The sequence below is a fragment of the Ranitomeya imitator genome, chromosome 5 (genome assembly GCF_032444005.1).
Source record: "Ranitomeya imitator isolate aRanImi1 chromosome 5, aRanImi1.pri, whole genome shotgun sequence".
Lineage (NCBI taxonomy): Eukaryota > Metazoa > Chordata > Amphibia > Anura > Dendrobatidae > Ranitomeya > Ranitomeya imitator.
Window position 1 is genome coordinate 519,495,111 of NC_091286.1, and position 22,141 is coordinate 519,517,251.

Below are 22,141 nucleotides of genomic sequence, written 5' to 3' on the forward strand. Positions count from 1 at the left end.
TATTCCATCAGAAGAATGGATGAAAATGGTACATGCAAAATTTTCCAAAAATGGATGTGAAAAAAACCCTCATCTGCATGTCATCCGACTTCAGTCCAATGTTTTCCATGCACGCACCATAGACTCGGATGGGGAAGTGGCATCTGATTTCTAAATGAAATCGCAGCTTGATGTGATTTTTTTTCACTGACAGATTCTGTCATAACAAAAATTGTGCACCAGCACTGCCTCATTGAATAACATTGGTACAAGTGTTATCCGGTAAAAAGTCGCGTAGCAGTCGTCCGATGTATACGCTGATGTGAGCGAGCCCCAACAGGGAAATCAGGAGTATTGCTACAGATTTATTTATTATATACTTTTTATCCACCTGGAAAGATTGAAAAAAGATTGCTGCAAAAAATGGATAAAGAAAGATTTAACTTTTTAGAAACTCAGCAAATAAATCAGCAAAATATACTTCACTATGTAACCTTTGTTCACCAAAATACCTCAACAGAATGGCGATTATACAGGAAAACGTGTCACAGCCTATCGTATCACAAAGAGCCGTTTGAGTAGCAGCAGGATTGCAGCACCCTCTAATGACAGGTTATTTGGTGGAAGCAAATACATTGAGCTCAGCATAAGACGTTAAGCTTTCTGACGCTGTACCTCTGACTCGACCTCTTTAATTAGAATATTCACACGTCCAAGAGTTGCGAGAGAAGTGTTGGCACCATGACAGAGTAGATTCTATTCAGCGCTGCACAAAGAAAATTCTTCTAAATGTTCTCTCATCTCGTGATGAGCAGCTAGAGGCACAGAAGGACCCAATGGAGTAAATTAGGCATACGGGATGTTATTGTCAGGAATCGGATTGATTTCTGCAGTTTGCGGATTTTTTTTAAGGTAATAGTCTCCAGTTACGGAAAGTATTTGGTTGCCGCTGTTGGTGTACCAAATATATTGAGCAGATTGTCCAGAATTAGAAAAAGTTTATTTTTTTTTGTAAATATATATATATATATATATATATATATATATATATATATATATATATATATCAGAAACACTCTACTTTAGTTCTATATCTGTATTTAGTATTACAATTCAGACCCATTAACTGTAGCGTAGATGACATGGAATGCAAGACTCAGTTACGTCTGCCAATCTCATTTTTACCTTTTTTTCTGTACAAATGAAGCAAAACTAACGGACATTTGAAACTTTTATGGACACCTGCCTCACCCTTTTATTTCAGCCGTTCACCACAATGCATTCAACCAAACTTGCCAGTAACCAATATTGATTCAAGCGGTTTTCCCATGAACAAAGGACATTTTTACAATTGATCTTGGAATAATAATAACTTTCATAATTGGATGTGGTAAAAAATGTCCCTGTGCTGAGATAATCTTATAAATGTGCCCCTGCTGTGTACTGTGTAATGGCTGCGTCTGACCGTACAGGAACATGGTCTGATCATACCACAGCTCCTGGACAAGGGATGATGCAAAAGAGTATACAGACATTACAGCATGGGTCGCAGTTGACTATTTCTGTGAGGTAAAACATGTTTAAAAACAGTCAGTAAAATGTTTTCCCTCACAGAAAGAATCAGCTGCAATCCCCTGCTGTCCTGTCTCTTTTGTTTCCTCCACTGCCCAGGAGCTGTGGTATGATCAGACCCTGTTCCTGCATGGTCAGACACAGCTATTACACAGTAAGCAATTTTCATGCAATGGTACAGGAAAAAGATGTCATGTAGGATAATGCTCCATCGCATGCATCAAAGTATTCTACTGCTTGGCTAGTCAGTAAATGCTTTACAGATAAAAGAATGATGACATGGCTCCTCTCTTACCCAACCTAAACCCTATTGAGAACTTGTAGGTGATTTACAGTGTCTGGGAGGCTGTGGTTGGACTTACCAAAAAGCTGAGGGTCAAACTGACAGACTCAATGACCATTTAATTTTCAACTTGCTTAACTGTTCACAGTTACAGTAATTTTGACCAGGGGTGCCCAAACTTCTATTTGCCACTGTATTCAGGTTGCAGGATTGTTCACATTTTGGATTCACTGACAGCACTGCAGTTGGTCAATAATACAATTAAACATTAAAAATTCAAATTGCCTTATAAATTGTACACACAGTGTATGTTTTGTCCAGCAAAAATAAAAAACCACAACAGATTCATTATGATAATTTTCTTATTTAACCCGAGGGTGGTTTGCATGTTAATAACCAGGCCAATTTTTACAATTCTGACCACTGTCTCTTTATGAGGTAATAACTCTGGAACGCTTCAACGGATCCCGGTGATTCTGACATTGTTTTCTCATGACATATTGTACTTCATGACAGTGATAAATTTAATTTTATGCATTTATTTGTGAATAAAAATGGAAATTTGTCGAAAATGTTGAACATTTCACAATTTTCAAAATTTGAATTTTCATGCCCTTAAATCACAGAGATATGTCACCCAAAATACTTAATAATTAACATTTCCCACATGTCTACTTTACATCAGCACAATTTTGGAACCCAATTTTTTTTTTGTTAGGAAGTTATAAGGGTTAAAAGTTGAACTGCGATTTCTCATTTTTACAACACCATTTTTTTTAGGGACCACATCTCATTTGAAGTCACTTTGAAGTCACTTTTTCTATATGATAGAAAATACCCAAAAGTGACTCGAGCTCAAAATCACATTCAAGAAGTTTATTAACCCTTCAGATGTTTCACAGGAATTTTTGGAATGTTTAAAAAAAACATTTAACTTTTTTTCAGAACAAATTTTTTTTATTTTACCAATGGTAACAGGAGAAATTGGACCCCAAAAGTTGTTGTGCAATTTGTCCTGAGTACGCCGATACCCCATATGTGCAGGTAAACCACTGTTTGGGCGCATGGCAGAGCTCAGAAGGGAAGGAGGGCCTTTTGACTTTTTCAACGCAAAATTGGCTTGAATTAATATCGGACACCATGTCGCGTTTGCAGAGCCCCTGATGTGACTAAACAGTGGAACCCCCCCACAAGTGACACCATTTTGGGGACTAGACCCCCAAGGAACTTATCAAGATGTGTGGTGAGCACTTTGAACCCCAAAGTACTTCACAGACATTTATAATCATACTTTTTCACAAAAATTATCTTTTCGCCCCCATTTTTTTTATTTTACCAAGGGTAACAGGTGAGCCGTGAGCACTCACGGTGCTAGCCAGGATCTCACTGCAGCTCAGCCCGGCTGGGCACGTAGCCCAGTGACCGGAGGTAACCTCTATGACATCACCCTCGGTCACTGACACTGGGTTTTCAGCAGCTCATTCACCAGTGGTTCTCAGCCTGGACGTTCGCAACTTGGCACCGTCCAGGTTGAAAACTAATTATCCCCTAGACATGTATTACAGCGTGGGACAGAATGACAGACAGGTATGGTATATTGTTGTATTTTTATTTGTAGTTTTATTATAGGAAAACGAGGGCTTCGGTGGAGTAGGCATTTGGTGAGTATAACTGTGTTTCTTATTTTTAAATAAAAAAGTAAAACTGTTTTTTTATTTCTAATAAAAGACTGTATCCGGGCTGTGTATTTATTTACCATGTAACTATAGGATTAGTAATGGATAGGTGTCTTATAGACGCTTCTCCATTACTAAGCCGTGGGATTGATGTCACCTGACAATGAAAAGGTGACATCAACCCCACTTGCTACCGCTACAGGGCAAGTGAGAAGAGCCGGGCAAAGTGCCAAAATTGGAACATCTAATAGATGTGCATTTTCTGGGCAGCTGAGGGCTGCTATTTTAAGGCTGGGGGTATCAATATCCATGGCCCCTTACCAGCCTGAGAATACCAGCCTCCAGCTGCAAGCTTTAGCAAGGCTGGCTGTGAAAAATGGGGGTGACCCCAAACCTTTTTAAAATTATTTATTTAAATAATTTATCAAGAATAGAGGGGTCCCCAAGCTGTTTTTTTTAATCAACCTTACCGAAGGTGAGAGCTGAGGGTTGCAGCTCCCAGCTGTGAGTTTTACCTGGCTGGTTATATAGAAAATACAGGGGAATCAATGCCGTTTTTTCATTTATTTATTGCGCAGGTGGCGGCTGATGAATACCCCGATCAGTCGCTCCTGCTGTCACTGTTATTAGCAGCAGCAGGGGTAGGCTGATGGCAGTAATAGTCACATCAGCCACCACCTGCTGTCTCTTTTATCACTTAAATATAACTCATAATTTTCCCTTGCTCGTTCTGATCGCCGGCAGAGCAGGGGAGAATGATGAGAGCCGTGTTCAGCATCCAGCTCCGGGGAACAGCGCTTACTGTAACGCTTCTTCGCTGCAGCCCGTCCGTGTGGTACTGATGCAGCACACAGTTGCCACACGTGTGCCGCATGTTTTACACATACGGACACTGACATCTCCGGTACCGGAAATATCAGGATGTGTGAAAGAGGCCTTATAGCAGGTTTTTATGTTTGGGTGCTGTCACACAGTTAAAGACGCTTTTTATTGCAAAAAATAGTTGCATTACCATATTTTGAGAGCTATAATTTTTCTATATTTTGTCCCACAGAGTCATGTGAGGTCTTGTTTTTTGCAGGACGAGTTGACGTTGTTATTGTTACCATTTTCGGGCACATTACATTTTTTGATCGCTTTCAATTCCGATTTTTGGGAGGCAGAATGAACAAAAACCAGCAATTCATGAATTTCTTTTTTTTTTTTTGAGGGAGGTTATGCGGTTCCATGTGTGGTGAATTTGATAAGGCAGTTTTATTCTTCTCATCAGAACAATTACAGGGATACTTCATTTATATCTTATTTATGTTTTGGTGCTTTTATACAATAAAAACTATTTTATAGAAAGCGTAATTATCTTTGCATCACTTTATTCTGAGATCTATAACTTTTTTATTTTTCTGCTGATGGAGCTGTATGGTGGCTTGTTTTTTTGAAGGATAACATTATGTTTTCAGCGGTACCATGTTTTTTCATATCTGTCTTTTAGATCGCATTATTCCACTTTTTGTTCGGCAGTATGATGATAAAGCATTGTTTTTTGCCTTGTTTTTTAAAGGGGTTAACTAGTGGGACAGTTTTATAGGTAGGGTCGTTGCGGACGCAGAGATACTAAATATGTGTACTTTTATTGTTTTGTTTTTTTTTCATTGAAATATTTATTTAGAGATAGATTAAATAGTGATTTTCTTTATATATACTTTTTTTTTGTCCCGCTATGGGACAATCATTTTTTGTAGGCTGATCCCTTCTATAGCATATAGAAAAAGCAGCCTCTGCATGCTATAGAAGTTGTTAGTTGTGCACTGACAAACTTGCCCATCATGCACCACACATGATCAGCAAGTTTCCTAGCTCTGGTGACCCGGATGTCGTCATGATGACATTGGGTTACTATGGCAATGATTGGCACCCCGCGTCATGCCACGGGGTCTCCGATTCAAAGGCAGAGGGGCTGTCAGCCCTCTGTTGGCTTCCAGAATGCTGTGATAGTTTTCGATCGCAGTATTTTGGGGGTTAAAGTGCCTGGAGCGATCTGTGACTGCTCCCTGCGCCTAGTGCCGGGTGTCAGCTGTCAGAATCAGCTGACACCCAGCGGCAATCGCCTACGCAATCCCCCCCCCTCCCCGTGATCGCAATGACATAATATTCCGTCCCTGGTCAGATATGCCCTGCGAGTCTCACCGGCTACTCTGCATGTGACAGCCACAATGTCCCAAGGTAATAACCCCATTTAAGCTCTCATAATGTATTGTTGACCTAGGGTCCCTGTGTCTGGCTACATCTCGTTTTTTTTATTTCTGACCAGTTCTTTTCAACCATTAACTCCAGGCTTACCTCATTATTTGGTTTCCATATTAGGATAATTTGTCCATGGATTTACTAATTTGATTACTGGTCAATTTCAGCATATAAATATGCTGAATCTATTCTTTTGAATTATCCCATGTTTCATGTAGTCATGTCTGGCGAGACGTGTGTGTTTTTTATTCAGTGCATTACTTGCCATCATAAATACACTGTTTAGCACCGATCTCTTTAGCTGCTATCCCTTTTTCTGAATGTTTCCACTTTTGTCTTATTTTTGATGTGTGCAAAAAAATTAAATATTTTCATAACAAATCCCCATTATTCTTTATTTGGATCTTGAATTTATATTATATTTGAAGGTATTTGAACATATTTTGGACTCTCAATTTTTAGATCCTAGTTCTTTGTAGGCCAAAAGTGTTGGCACCTTTGAAATTGTTCTAAAAAATGAACTATTTCTCTCAGAAAATTATTGCAATTACACATGTTTTGTTATACCCATGCTCATTTCATTTGTGTGTATTGGAACACCAGAAAAAAGGCAAACTGGACATAATTCCACACAAAATCCCAAAAATGGTCTGGACATAATTGTTGGCACCTTTCCAAAATTGTGGGTAAAATAACTTTGCTTCAAGCATGTGACGCTCCTTCAAACTCACCTGTGTCAAGTAGGGTTGAGCGACTTTTACTTTTTTAGGGTCGAGTCGGGTTTCGCGAAACCCGACTATCTCAAAAGTCGAGTCGTGTGAAATCGGACGATTATGGTGAAAAGTCGGGGATCGACCGAAACACGAAACCCAATGCAAAGTCAATGGGTAATTTTTTTTTTCTCTCTCTCTCTCCTCTGTCCCTGAACAGAAAAGCTGGTGTTACACATTGCAAATCGCTACACTACACAAGCGACAAGGTGGCGATAGGCATCCACGCCCCTAAGACCTATGTCATCACTCTGCCCACGCTCCTTCATTGGCTGAAAAAATGGCGCCAAGCGCGTCATACGAAATGCGACTTTGGCGCGAAGATCGCCGACCGCATGGCCGATCCCACACTAGGATCGGGTCGGGTTTCATGAAACCTGACTTTGCCAAAAGTCGGCAACTTTTGAATTTGTCCGATCCGTTTCGCTGAAGCCTAGTGGCAAGTAATAGGTGTGGGTCGATTTTTTATTGCACCTCTGGAGTAATGCGTTAAATGTAATTCTCCTGCCCTCTGTCTCGTACTCATCTGCCACCGCCTTCGTCACTCTCATCGGTCTCCAGTGAAAAGTGACCTCCCAGCAGCTCCAGTGTTCATGTAGCGATGTGCAGGTCACTTTTCAAAACAAGTCAATGAGAGCCTCATTCTGGCCCTCATAGACTTGCATTGGAGCTTGTGACTTATCTTCTGACTCCAGGCCAGTCAGAAGCTGCGCTCACAAGATGGCACCTCAGAACAGGAGAAGTGCTGAAAAAACGATGAAGACGCCAGAAGGTGAGTATATGACTGGGGGCAGGGGGTTCACACATAAAGAGCCACTCCAGAGCTGAAAAAAACAAAGCTGAATTCTTGTAGTTTTTCACAATTACAGTAGGTAAGAAGACTAGTCTGAACCAGAGGTGCATAGAAATGATCTTCACATGAATATGGCAGACATACACTGGCTCAGGAGGAAGAAGGGGAGGACAAACTTCTAAAAGGGGCAAACCTGACTATATAGCAGCAAAACAACAACAAAACAATGACAATACAATATGATCCCAAGTCGTGGGACATGATAGTAGTCATCTCCTACAGGAACATACAGTGGGGCAAAAAAGTATTTAGTCAGTCAGCAATAGTGCAAGTTCCCCCACTTTAAAAGATGAGAGGCGTCTGTAATTTACATCATAGGTAGACCTCAACTATGGGAGACAAACTGAGAAAAAAAAAATCCAGAAAATCACATTGTCTGTTTTTTTAACAATTTATTTGCATATTATGGTGGAAAATAAGTATTTGGTCAGAAACAAACAATCAAGATTTCTGGCTCTCACAGACCTGTAACTTCTTCTTTAAGAGTCTCCTCTTTCCTCCTCTCATTACCTGTAGTAATGGCACCTGTTTAAACTTGTTATCAGTATAAAAAGACACCTGTGCACACCCTCAAACAGTCTGACTCCAAACTCCACTATGGTGAAGACCAAAGAGCTGTCAAAGGACACCAGAAACAAAATTGTAGCCCTGCACCAGGCTGGGAAGACTGAATCTGCAATAGCCAACCAGCTTGTAGTGAAGAAATCAACAGTGGGAGCAATAATTAGAAAATGGAAGACATACAAGACCACTGAATCTCCATCGATCTGGGGCTCCACGCAAAATCCCACCCCGTGGGGTCAGAATGATCACAAGAACAGTGAGCAAAAATCCCAGAACCACGCGGGGGGACCTAGTGAATGAACTGCAGAGAGCTGGGACCAATGTAACAAGGCCTACCATAAGTAACACACTACGCCACCATGGACTCAGATCCTGCAGTGCCAGACGTGTCCCACTGCTTAAGCCAGTACATGTCCGGGCCCGTTTGAAGTTTGCTAGAGAGCATTTGTATGATCCAGAGGAGTTTTGGGAGAATGTCCTATGGTCTGATGAAACCAAACTGGAACTGTTTGGTAGAAACACAACTTGTCGTGTTTGGAGGCAAAAGAATACTGAGTTGCATCCATCAAACACCATACCTACTGTAAAGCATGGTGGTGGAAACATCATGCTTTGGGGCTGTTTCTCTGCAAAGGGGCCAGGACGACTGATCCGGGTACATGAAAGAATGAATGGGGCCATGTATCGTGAGATTTTGAGTGCAAACCTCCTTCCATCAGCAAGGGCATTGAAGATGAAACGTGGCTGGTTCTTTCAACATGACAATGATCCAAAGCACACCGCCAGGGCATCGAAGGAGTGGCTTCGTAAGAAGCATTTCAAGGTCCTGGAGTGGCCTAGCCAGTCTCCAGATCTCAACCCTATAGAAAACCTTTGGAGGGAGTTGAAAGTCCGTGTTGCCAAGCGAAAAGCCAAAAACAACACTGCTCTAGAGGAGATCTGCATGGAGGAATGGGCCAACATACCAACAACAGTGTGTGGCAACCTTGTGAAGACTTACAGAAAACGTTTGACCTCTGTCATTGCCAACAAAGGATATATTACAAAGTATTGAGATGAAATTTTGTTTCTGACCAAATACTTATTTTCCACCATAATATGCAAATAAATTGTTAAAAAAACAGACAATGTGATTTTCTGGATTTTTTTTTCTCAGTTTGTCTCCCATAGTTGAGGTCTACCTATGATGTAAATTACAGACGCCTCTCATCTTTTTAAGTGGTGGAACTTGCACTATTGCTGACTGACTAAATACTTTTTTGCCCCACTGTATCTCCCTTGACAACAAAAGGATCAGATATTAAAATTCAATATGCCTGATCCTTCTTAATCTAACATCATTAGTCAGCGAAGCGTCAGAAGACCACCACACATGGGATAGTTGACAACTCTTGCCAAATTGGCAGACTTGGCCAACTTTGCTGTTGTGTTTAGGAACCTTAAGTCTCTGGTTTCTATACTATCATTCCAGGCAGTATTTTACGACAGGTAATTTCTAATAGACTTGCATTATAAGCAGCCAAATAGAGTTTAAACAAATTAAAATCATTTCTCTGCATTAGCATGATTAATATAATTTCATTAAGAACCACCATTGTCATATGTGACCTCAAAGAATTGCAGATCAAGGCATCCTTCCCTGCCAGATAAGCAGTATGTGGTTGCTATATTTAGCTAGATCAAGTTCTGGGCTTGACAAAAGCACAGCCGGGCGGTTTTGTACCAAATGGTACATTTTCCTTCATTGCGTTTAGATGGTTTAATGATGACTTTATTTAGTTCTTTGGGGAAATTGACTTTTTATTTTCTTTTGCTTTTCCTAATATAGATTTTAGGCATCACAGATATCCCTTGTATGCAAAGTGCACAGTACATGCAGGAAAGGAAGGCTAAATGTAACAAGTTGTTCCAAAAATAATGAATCTGCATGTCAGGTTATTACTTTGTAACTTTTCAGCGTGTTGGGAATATTATCTGTTGGACAAACATTTCTGATTATTGTAAGGGGCATTTTTAGCAATATAAGTGTCCAAGATTATGGACCACCATATTTGCCAAGCCTTTTTTTTCACACAAAGAGATTAGCAAATTGTCTGAAAAAGGAGATGTGACTTTGTAGATATGTACAATGCTAATTATTTACTAAAAAGTACACACACTGCTACTATGAATATGTAGCTGTGACCATTACTAAGCCATGGGCTTGATATCACCGGACAATACAAAGGGCAAGTGGAAAGAGTCGGACAAAGCACCGAAATTGATGCATATAATAGATTCGCCCTTTCTGGGAGGCTGCTGGCTGCTATTTTTAGGCTGAGGGGGGGGGGGGGAGGGGGGGGAGGTTGGATGGCAATATCCATGGCCCCTTCACAGCCTGAGAATACCAGCCCCAAGCTGTCAACTTTAGCTTGGATGGTTGTAAAAATTGGGGGCACCCCACACCGGTTTTTAAACTAATTTAAAAAAACGTTGTGTGGACCCCTCTATTCTTGATAACCAACCTTGCTAACGCTGACAGCTGAGGCTTGCAGCCCGCAGCTGCCAGTTTTGCCTGGCTGAATATCAAAAATACAGTGGAACCCATGCCTTTTTAGAAAAAAGAAAATTTATTCAGAGCACAGGCGGCAGCTGAATAATACTCCCATCAGCAGCACCTGTTCTCACGGTTATTAGCGGCAGAAGGTGTAGGCTGATGGGAGTAGTAGCCCCATCAGTCGACGCCAGTGACCGGAGATGAACTTTTTACCTCTGATCACAGCTGCAGGCTCACGCTGTCATTTGACAGTGTGGGAACTGCGGCTGTCTGATGGGTGGTAATGATTTTACTGCCAATCAGAGGCAGTGTTTGCAAATCTGTCACACACATGACAGTGTGAGAAACACACAGTGTTCGGGGTGCACTACCCAAACAGTAACAAGGACTTCCTGATGAAGTCTGTGTTCGAGGTCCGTGCCAGAACAATAGGTGTTGACATGTATTTACAGAATGTTGTGACCCTGACTTTGATGTTGTCACCCTGACATCTTTCCTGTCACATGATGGCCATGCCTTTAAAGGGAATCTGTCAACAGGTTTTTGCTATATAATCTGAAGGCAGCAGGGATAAAGGCTGAGACACAGAGTTGAATGATGCATCTTTCATTAACCTGTGTTGTTTACTTATAGTGAAGCTTTCATTCTTGTGACCATCATTGCCCAGACTACACTAGTCCGACCATGCCCCTTGCCCCTATGATAAGTAGCTCAGTGTTAATCGCCATTGAACATGGAGAACCTGGTGGGGGCGGGGTTAGTGTTCTCAGCTCTGCTGCATTCAATATAAGAACTCTGATAGTTTACTGGGAGCAGCTGTTCTGACTAGTGATGAGCGAGTATACTCGTTGCTCAGGTTTTCCCGAGCACGCTTGGGTGGCCTCCGAGTTTTTGTTAGTGTTCAGAGATTTCGTTTTCATCATGGCAGCTGAATGATTTACAGCTATTAGCCATGCCGAGTACATGTGGAGGTTGCCTGGTTGCTAGGGAATCCCCACATGTAATCAAGCTAGCTAAGAGATGTAAATCATTCAGCCGCCGCATGAAAACTAAATCTCCGAGCAGTCATAAATACTCCGAGATCACCCGAGCGTGCTCTGGAAAACCCGAGCAACGAGTATACTCGCTCATCACTAGTTCTGACACAAAGTGATACATCATTGATAGCAGGGTCTCTTTCACTACATCATGCTGCTCTCAGATGAGGTAGCAACAATTTGCTGACAGATTCTCTTTAACAGCCATGGGTGGAGTTGTTCTCTGCCTGCGGTTGTTAACTTGTTAAAACTCGCTGTCAATCTCTAACAGCGGGATTTAACTCATGCCAACAGGGGCGCGCAGCATTCCATGCTCTAATCAGCATGCCAGTGACATGATCATGGGGTGGCTGATGGGTTGTCATGACAGCCATGGGTCTGCCGATTATCTCTATGCCTTTCATTACGATCCTCCTGTAAATGGCGGCCAGTTCATAGTTGATCGTAGTTTCTGCTATACATAGCAGGGCTGGATGAAAGCAGAGTCAGAGATGTTCATGAGCAGTGTGGATGAATGTAAAGTTATGCATCCAGGTACGATGTGCATACAGTATGTCTTTGGCAGAGATAATCTTTTTGTGTAACTGCAGCTTATCTTTAAAGAGAACAGGTCATCAGAAAAAATACTACTAACCTGCAGAAATGGGCTCAATCTACGGGTTAATAGCATTACTAACCTGCCCAGCACCTGCACCTAGTTGAACACTGCAGGAGAAAATTAACTTTTTTGTCCCCGGCCGCATTCAGCTTCAGTCACAGGGGAGGTACCGACGCGCGTTCAGCTCTGAATACACAGAGCATGGCTGTAACTGCATCCCCAGCCCTGACTGACAATGGCTCTTCATTGGGGCGGGCTGTCAGTCAAGAGCGGTGGCGAAGCTACAGCCGCCACACTGTATCTTCAGAGCGGTGACCGACACTGAATGCTGCCGGGGAGAATATATTTCATTTTCTCATTGCAGCGTTCGGGTGCAGGTGTCAAGCAGGATGGTAATGCTATTGACCTGGTGACCAGTTCCCTGTAAATGAGTGTTCTTAAGGCAGCTCATTTCACTATATTTCAGTGTAAACAGGCCACCGATCACCCAGTGAAATAATTTTTGCGCTACAAAAGTTCATTGTTCTCGGCAGCACATCATTCTATGTAAACCAAGACTCACGCTGGCGAGAACAATAGCAGCCTGAGCAATGAATTACAGATCATTCAGTGCACATAGTCTATCACGGTCTGCCTGTGTAAACAGGCTATCAAACGACTGACAATCAGTAAAAGTGTAACCATAGGCAGTCGTTTAGTGCTGCCAGTCGGTCCATTTTACACAGAACCTAAGACTAAAAGAGAGATTTTTGAAAAATAATTTCTGCAGACATCATCAGTCAGCTGCATCTAAGGCAGGATGAGGCGATTGTCTACTTGATGGGGCATAAACACAGGACAGGGAGAGGATTGGGTTTGGATTTGTCTGTTACATTCTCTGTCCTCAAATCATTACAAATGTTGGAGGCAAATTCACCCATCATCTCAATATTTACTTATCTTAAAACTGCTCACCGTTTGTTTCAGTCTACGAGGGGACAGGGCTGTTCCAGATCAGCACTTCTTCCTAGACCTTCCTACTATACAGTCACTACACAATGTAGGAATTATGCAGCGAGAGACTTGTCATTTTTACTGAGCAAAAGCTTTCTTACCATTTTTAAAGGGGTTGTCCCACATAATGTACATTTTAATCAATGGATCTTGGAATAATAAGTTCCACACTTGGATGTGTTATAAAACTATCTCGGCACAGGAACATTTGTTTTTGTATCTGTGCCCGTTATGTACTGTCACTTACTGTGTCCAACCACGCAGAGCTGCTCCATTTCATGGTCGGTGCATACCACAGCTCCTGACCAGGGGAGATAGCATAACTCACTTTGGTTTTGATTAAATCTGCTGCAGATTTACCAGTTTTCTGAATGCCGAGTTCTGTGTAACCTGCCAATTGACTGGCAGCTTTCTGTGTACACTGTGCATAGACAGAAAGCTACCAAACAGTGGTTATACAGAGCTCATGAATATGGAGAACTACCTGGCAGTAGGTTTATTAGTCCTCTAGTGAAAATCACTATTTTATTAGCAGATTATCAAAACTACAGCAAGCAGCTCCGTAAGAGATACATACATTGCTGGAATCAGGGTTTCTGTCTCTACATGATGCTGCTCTCTAATTAGGTAGCAAAAACCTGGTGGCAGATTCTTTTTCAGGGGATTGTACAGCATTTCATGGCTTCCCCATTGGGAGTTGAGGCATAGTATTTACAGCAGGGGTGTCAAACTGCATTCCTCGAGGGCTGCAAACAGGTCATGTTTTCAGGATTTCCTTGTACTGCACAGGTGATAATTTAATCACCTACACAAATAATGAGTTGGTGATTAAATTATCACCTGTGCAGTACAAGGAAATCCTGAAAACACGACCTGTTTGCAGCCCTCAAGGAATGCAGTTTGACACCCCTGATTTACAGCCTCCGGTATGCATCCTATTCTCATAGGACAGGTGCACAATAGCTGCTATTGTCGGTCAGATCAGTAGACGCTCAACTCCCGATACGAAATGAGGGAGACTGATAACTTATTTAAACAATCTACCTTACAAGATTTTTTAAGTTACTTAATATTCCTGCAGGATTCTTAGAACAAAGGGGACCAATACCAACAGTTGTTCCGGGGCATCAGTGGTTGTATAGTCACATAATACAGTCCTTTTGCTATGAAAAGCACCATAGTGCTAAAACATGTGGGGGTACAATACAACAGCAGATGCCACTGCATTAACAAGCTAGTTTATTTCTCGAGTGTGTGCAAGCACTCAGCAGCTGCTTTATTCATTTTCTAATCACAGTAAAAGTCTTTATAAAATTCTAAAATTATACCGCCACAAACAAAACACAGAGCAGGATTGCTTTGTTTCTACATCCTGTTAAATCTTCTGATGGTTAGCAGCTTCACATAATAATGCATGTAAGGCAAAACGTGTGCCCCTCCTGTGGCTTTCTGGATCAGTCAGCAGGAGCGTGAATATTAGGGAGGCTTTTTTTCCTACCTTTTTGTAGCTTTTCTTGTAAATTTTAAGGGGCTATCTATCATAAACCCCCCTTTAACACAACCAAGTGTAGTGGATTTTTTTTTTCCTCGGCTTTTGAGGAGATTTCTAGAACTTGACTGTACTTTTTAGTAAATATAATTCCCTAAAAAGTCATATTCTGGCTTTACTGCCAACTTAAAAAAAAAAGGAAATAAATAAAAATGTATAGGAAGGGTGTGTAGTTTGAAAAAAAAAAAAAAAAAAAAAAGAAAAAAGTCTAACAGAAAAAAAAAGGAACACGGCCTAAATGGTGTTCTCAAACATGGGACTTGTAATCGCCTGAGTGCGGTGAATATGTTGCGGGTCTTAATGCAAACGCTTGATTGCAGTTGTTTCTGCCAAGGAGAGCCCAACCAGTTATTTGGTTTAGGGGGCAATCACTTCTCACACAGGGCCCTGTAGGTTTGGATTTCTTTTTCTCTTAATAAACACCTTCATTAAAAAACTGCATTTTGTGTTTACTTGTGTTATCTTTGTCTAATATTTAAATTTGTTTGGCAATCAGAAACATTTAAGTGTAACAAACATGCAAATGAATAGAAAATCAGGAAGGGGCAAACACTTTCAAACTACTGTATGTATGCATGCATGCTTGCATGCATACATGTATACGCAAATACATACACACGCATACTTATTGGCACCCTTCAAATTGTTCCAGAAAATGAAGTATTTCAAAATTATTGCAACAACACGTTTTGTTATACATTTATTTCCTTTGTGTGTAATGGAACACACACACACACAAAAAAAGATAAAATTGGACATCTCACACAAAACCCCCAAAATGTGCTTAATTGTTGGTACCCTCAATGTAATATTTGGTTCAACTCCCTTTGCAATAAATAACTGCAATCAATCGCCTTCTATAACCATCAACAAGCTTCTTACACCTTGTAACTGGAATTTTGGACCACTCTTATTTTGCAAACTGCTTCAGGGGTCTCATATTTTAATGGTGCCTTCTCCCAACAGCAGGTTTAAGATCTTTCCAGAGGTGTTCAACGGGATTCCGAGCTGGATTAATTGATGGCCACTTCAGAACTCTCCAGCGCTTTGTTGCCATCTATTTTAAGTCACAGCCGAGGCGAGGATGGCATCAGAGGTGCAGCACAGAGGCCAAAACCCTGAAGGAGCTGCAGAGATCCCAAGCAGAGATTGGAGTATCAGTCCATACGACCATAGTAAGCCACCTCCATAGAGGTGTGCCTTTGTGGAAGAGTGGATAGATAAAAGCCTTTACTTACACACAAAAATTGTAAGGCTCGTAGTATGGAGGAAGGTGCTGTGGTCAAGGGAGACCAAAATTGAATTTTTTTTGCCAGAAAGTTAAATACTATGTCTGGCGCCAAACCAACACAGCTCATCATCCAAGAACACCTTCCCCACAGTGAAACATGGTGGTGGCAGAATCATACAGAGAGGATGTTTTTCGGCAGCAGGGACAAGGAGAATGGTCCGAGTCGAGGGGCAGATGGATGGTGCGAAATATAGGGATATTATTGAGCAAAACCTGTTTCAGTCTGAAAATGATTTGAGATTGAGATGGAGGTTTACCTTCTAACAAGACAATGACCTAAAGCATACTGAAAAAAGCAACATTCGAGTGGTTTAAAGGGTAACGTGTAAATGTTTTGGAGTGGCCCAGACCTTAATACAATTGAGAATCTGTGGTCAGACTTGAAGATTACTTTTCACCAGAAGAAACCATTAGTGATGTGCGAGAATACGGATACGGTGTTATACCAGCACGCTCTTCAGTGTGCTCGAATACCATCTTCGAGTTGCCATGGCTGCACAGCCGCAACACATTCAACTCAAACATAGTATTTCAGCACGCCGAAGATTCTCTATTAGCACATGAGCGTGCTGGTAAAACACCTTATACAAGCATACTCGCTCATTACTAGAAACCATCTAACTTGAAGGAGCTGTAGCAGTTTTGCCTTGAGCAATGGGCAAAAATACCAGTGGCGAGATGTGGAAAGATCATAGAGACTAAAGGTACCTTCACACATAACGATATTGTTAACGATATCGTTGCTTTTTGTGACGTAGCAACGATATCGTTAATAAAATCGTTATGTGTGACAGCGACCAATAATCAGGCCCCTGCTGGGAGATCATTGGTTGCTGAAGAAAGTCCAGAACTTTATTTCGTCGCTGGATCTCCTGTGGACATCGCTGGATCGGCGTGTGTGACACCGATCCAGCGATGTCTTCACTGGTAACCAGGGTAAACATCGGGTAACTAAGCGCAGGGCCGCGCTTAGTAACCCGATGTTTACCCTGGTTACCATCCTAAAAGTAAAAAAAACAAACAGTACATACTTATCTAACGCTGTCTGTCCTCCAGCGCTGTGCTCTGCACTCCTCCTGTACTGGCTGTGAGCGTCGGTCAGCCGGAAAGCAGAGCGGTGACGTCACCGCTCTGCTTTCCGGCCGCTGTGCTCACACAGACAGTACAGGAGGAGTGCAGAGCACAGCGCTGGAGGACAGACAGCGTTAGGTAAGTATGTACTGTTTGTTTTTTTTACTTTTAGGAAGGTAACCAGGGTAAACATCGGGTTACTAAGCGCGGCCCTGCGCTTAGTTACCCGATGTTTACCCTGGTTACCGGCATCGTTGGTCGCTGGAGAGCTGTCTGTGTGACAGCTCTCCAGCGACCAAACAGCGACGCTGCAGCGATCCGGATCGTTGTCGGTATCGCTGCAGCGTTGCTTAATGTGAAGGGGCCATTATCCAAAGCAACTTACAGCTGTAATTCGCACAAAAGGAGGCTTTACAAAGGACTGACTTTGGGGGGAGGGGTGAATAGTTATGCACACTGCTGAAGTTTTCAGTTAACTTTTCCTATTTGTTTACTTCACAATAAAAAGAAAACCAAAAATGTTCAAAAAATTAGGTATGTTCTTTACATGAACTGACGCAAACCTTAACAACAACAAAAAAAAGCCTGAAATTTCAGGTTGTGAGGTAGCAGATCACAAAAAAATGCCATGGGGGGTGGGGGTGGAATGGGGTAAATACTTTTGCAAGTCACTGTATATATCTACATCATCCTACATCTACCTATCTATATATACACACCAAAATATATATTTATTCCCAGGAGGAAGGTGAGCCAGAAATGATCAGGTGGGAAATCAAGCTTTTATTTTGAGACTTTACATCATGTGATATAAAAATGTATAACTTTAGACAAGTATAATGACTTTCTACAGTAATATAATCTTGAGTCAGTGGATAAGGTATATGAATATAAGCTTCTGCCTAAAGTGCATAAATCCAGAGAGATTATACAAAGTTGAAAACCATAAAATATACTCTCTTCCGGAGAGAGATTTTGTTTTATCTAACAGATTGAAGAATTTTACAGATTTTTGTAAGCACTAACTTCTATGTTTTGCTGTAGCAGCAAATAACTAGGCTGCATTATAAATAATTAAAACAAGTCTGACCTATTTATTGTATTGGTAACAATCTCCATTGAAAACCTGAAATTTACCTAGAAAATGTCCTCGCTTTGTGCCACATGCCGCACAGAGCTGTGCCCGTCACATACCGCCATCTGCATACCTAGCTTACAGCAGTGCTTGAGAGTATGTCCATTGTGCAGAGCAAAGCGTATACATTGAGATACCGCGCCTCTATCTGTGCTTAGGAGCCCATGAGTTGTTCCAGTGCAGCGAAGAAAAAGAAAAAGATTCCACATGCAGATAGTTTGGTCGTGTCCCTGTCCTGTCACTAGTGTCCAGTAGGAGTACTAAAGCATTGATTACCTAGCAGCTTCTCTTCATTAAATATTCTGTACATGACGTTTTAAATTTGCCTGCAGCCTCAAGACCTAACAATAGGCAGCAATGCTTGTGGGTGGAAAAAAAAATATTACAGGAGCAAAGACAGCAAGCACCTTTCCCAAGTGATGCCAGTTCTGAATCAGACAGTATTTCTCTCTCGAGAATCCAGGTTTTGCTGCAGCTGCACCACGACAGTTCCAGTATTGTGCTCCTCATCACTGCTGTCACTGTCATCTGCGTCGTCATCATCTGCATCATTATCATCATCGTCTTCTTCAGAGGACTCCACTATGCTCTGCTGGGAGTGCGATTCCGATATTGCCCCAAATGACTGGGTGCTGGCAGATGGCACTGGTCGCAGTAGTGGGGTGTTTTCGGATACATCGTTATCTTCTTGGCTGCTGTCTGAATCGGACTCAGAATCTCCTTGGGACGGGACAACCTTTTGCTTGCAGACAGGGCAGGTTTTCTTTGTTTTGGTTAACCATGGATCAACACACTTGCAGTGATAGGCTGAAAAAAGAAACACTGTTACATATCTGTCCAAATAATGCAGATTTTTATCACAAATTTAGAATTAGCCAAAAAAAACCTATACAAACTACGGTAAACATCAACAGTTCTACATGAAAGAAGTTTTGGAATATATCAGAGGAAAGAAAAAACTACCGTAAATACTCGAGTGTAAGGCGACCGAAGTATAAGCCGAGGCACCTAATTTTGCTAAGAAAAACTGGGTTAAACCTTTATATATTACTTCCGCTGGTAATGTGAGGGCTTATTTTTTTGGAGGACAAGTTGCCATTTTCATTGGTATGATTTTCGGGTTTATGACATTTTTTGATCACTTTTCTTCCTGATTTTCGGGAGGCTGAATAAACAAACCAATAATTCAGGATTTTTTTTTTAATGCAGTTCCAAGTATGGTAAAATGGATTGGAAAGCTTTATTCTTCAGGTCAGTACGGTTACAGTGATACTACATATATTTTTTTATGTTTTGGCGCTTTTAAACAAAAAAAAACTTATAGAAAAAAATATTTTTGCATCGCTTTATTCTGAGAGCTATAACTTTTCTTGGCTGATGGAGCTGTATGGTGGCTTGTTTTTTGCGGGACAAGATGACATTTTCATCTATATCATTTCTATGTACAATCTTTTTTTGATAGTGTTGTAGTCCACTTTTTATTCGGCAGTATGATGATAAAATTTTTGCAAAGTTCTTTTTTTTTTTTTACGGTGTTCACTACAGGGGTTAACTTGTATGACAATTTTAAAGGTCTGTTTGTTCCGGATGCAGCAATACCATATATGTACCTTTTTCGTCATAATATTTATTTATGGATACAATATATTTATTATTTTGTGAATTTTTTTTTGTAAAAGATTTTTACACTTTTTAACTTATTCTTTTCTCTTTCTGCAGTCTGATCGCAGTTATAAGGTATAGCAATGCAGGAGCATTTATAGCCCGCCAGCCCTGCAGAAACAAGTAAGTTAGCTCATGCACTGCACAGGATCTAACTAACTTGCTAGTGCCTGGTGACCTGGATGTCACCATAGCAACAATCGAGACTCCGCAATGTCAACCAAGGGCAAAGGGGCTTTTTTCCCTCTGGCCTGCTCGCTAAATGCTGCGATCACAGCATTTAGGGGGTTAAAGTGCTGAGAGTGGTGCAAGCACCGCTCCTGCCACTGAGAGCCGGGTGTAAGCCTCTGTGCACACAAAATCGCCAGGAGATATCCATACGTCCAAAGTCGTTAAAGGTACCTTCACACTCAGCGACGCTGCAGCGATACCGACAACGATGTCGATCGCTGCAGCGTCGCTGTTTGGTCGCTGGAGAGCTGTCACACAGACAGCTCTCCAGCGACCAACGATCCCGAGGTCCCCGGCGCTCTGCTTCTCTGCACTCCTCCTGCACTGGCTGTGAGCACAGCGGCCGGAAAGCAGAGCGGTGACGTCACCGCTCTGCTTTCCGGCTGACCGACGCTCACAGCCAGTGCAGGAGTGCAGAGCGCCGGGGACAGACAGCGGTAGGTAAGTATGTAGTGTTTGTTGTTTTTACTTTTACGCTGGTAACCAGGGTAAACATCGGGTTAATAAGCGCGGCCCTGTGCTTAGTAACCCGATGTTTACCCTGGTTACCAGTGAAGACATCACTGAATCGGTGTCACACACGCCGATCCAGCGATGTCTGCGGGGGGTCCAGCGACGAAATAAAGTTCTGGACTTTCCTCAGCGACCAACGATCTCCCAGCAGGGGCCTGATCGTTGGTCGCTGTCACACAGAACGATTTCCTTAATGATATTGTTGCTACGTCACAAAAAGCAACGATATCGTTATCGTTATGTGTGAAGGTACCTTAAGTAACAGGCGACCTAGACATATGGATACTTTTAAGGTCGTGAAGGGGTTAAACATAATCCTCATGTATAGGAATTCGCTAGCATGTACAGTGGAATGTAAAAGTTGGGGCAACCTTGGTCAAAATTACAGTTATTGTGAACAGTTAAAGGGAACCTGACAGCAGGATTGTGCACAGTAACCTACAGACAGTGTCAGGTCGGCGCCATTATACTGATTACAATGATACCTGGGTTGATGAAATCCGTCCTGTGGTTCTTGCTGAATCCTTACTTTCAGTTTTGAGTTAATGATATGCCCGTGCCCCAGGGCGGCCTGTGTGTGGGGTGACCTGCCCCCTATTTTACATAAAGAATATTATATATTGAGGGGAAAACAAAAATCACCTGCAGCAGGATGGCATGTATAATGTTCAGTTAATTCTTTTATATCCGGCTATAAATTAAATTAAAAAAAAAAAAAGTCTCAAAATGGCACCAGGTGCACCTGCGCAGTAATAGCCGATAGTAGTAATAGTAGTAATTGCCGATAGCGGCTACTGCACAGGCAGCATCATCTTGAATGAGGCAATTTTTTTTTCCCTCTAGCAAGATGACGCTATTATGAAGCACTTTTTTAATGAACTTATTTATAGCATGAAATAAAAGAATTAACTGCACATTATAGATGCGATCATGCTGCAGTGAAGACGCCGCCGCCTGCTGTGATTTTTTTTCCTCAATATATATAATATTCATTAAGTAAAATAGGGGGCAGGTCAGTGAGGGATCAGTGACCTATCAAAAGCCATCCTGATGAATAGCTAAGCAGCACACCACATAAAGACAATAACCACAACACTGATTTGATCAAAAGGTATCACTTTAATCAGTGTAACGGCGCCGACCTGACACTGTCTGTAGATTACTGAGCACAATCCTGCTGACAGGTTCCTTTAACCAAGTTGAAGATGAACAGATTTCTAAAGGTTTGAACGTTAAAGATGACATTTCCTTTGCATTTTGGTACAAAAAAAAAATTACAAAAAGGAAAATGAACCGATGCAAAGTTTGGGCTCCCTTGGAGATTTTCGCTGTGATTTACCATATGTTCAGACAACTTTGACCAAGGTTTCAGACCTTAATTAGCCTGTTAGGGTTATGGCTTGTTCAATATCATCGTTAGGAAAGGCCTGGTGATGCAAATCTCCCAGCTTTATAAAAACCCAGCCTTGTGCCAAAAAACAGGTTCTTTTAAGAAGCTGCCTAGCATTCTGAAAATGACAATGGTGGAAACCCACAAAGCAGAAGGCTATAAGAAAATAGCAAAGCATTTTCAAATTGCCCTTCCCT

The 22,141-nt window shown here is 41.6% G+C and overlaps 1 protein-coding gene across 4 annotated transcripts in view; it reads right to left on the reverse strand.

The window, feature by feature from the left end:
- Positions 1 to 17,776: 17,776 nt before the first annotated feature.
- RNF13 (ring finger protein 13) overlaps positions 17,777 to 22,141 on the reverse strand; it is a 145,425-nt gene continuing 141,060 nt past the window's right edge. For all 4 annotated transcript variants that reach the window (XM_069727541.1, XM_069727539.1, XM_069727538.1 and 1 more), the window contains one exon: positions 17,777 to 18,955. In XM_069727541.1, coding sequence (XP_069583642.1) covers positions 18,582 to 18,955 — 374 coding nt within the window. In that variant the 3' untranslated portion in view covers positions 17,777 to 18,581. The remainder of the gene's footprint in view (positions 18,956 to 22,141) is intronic.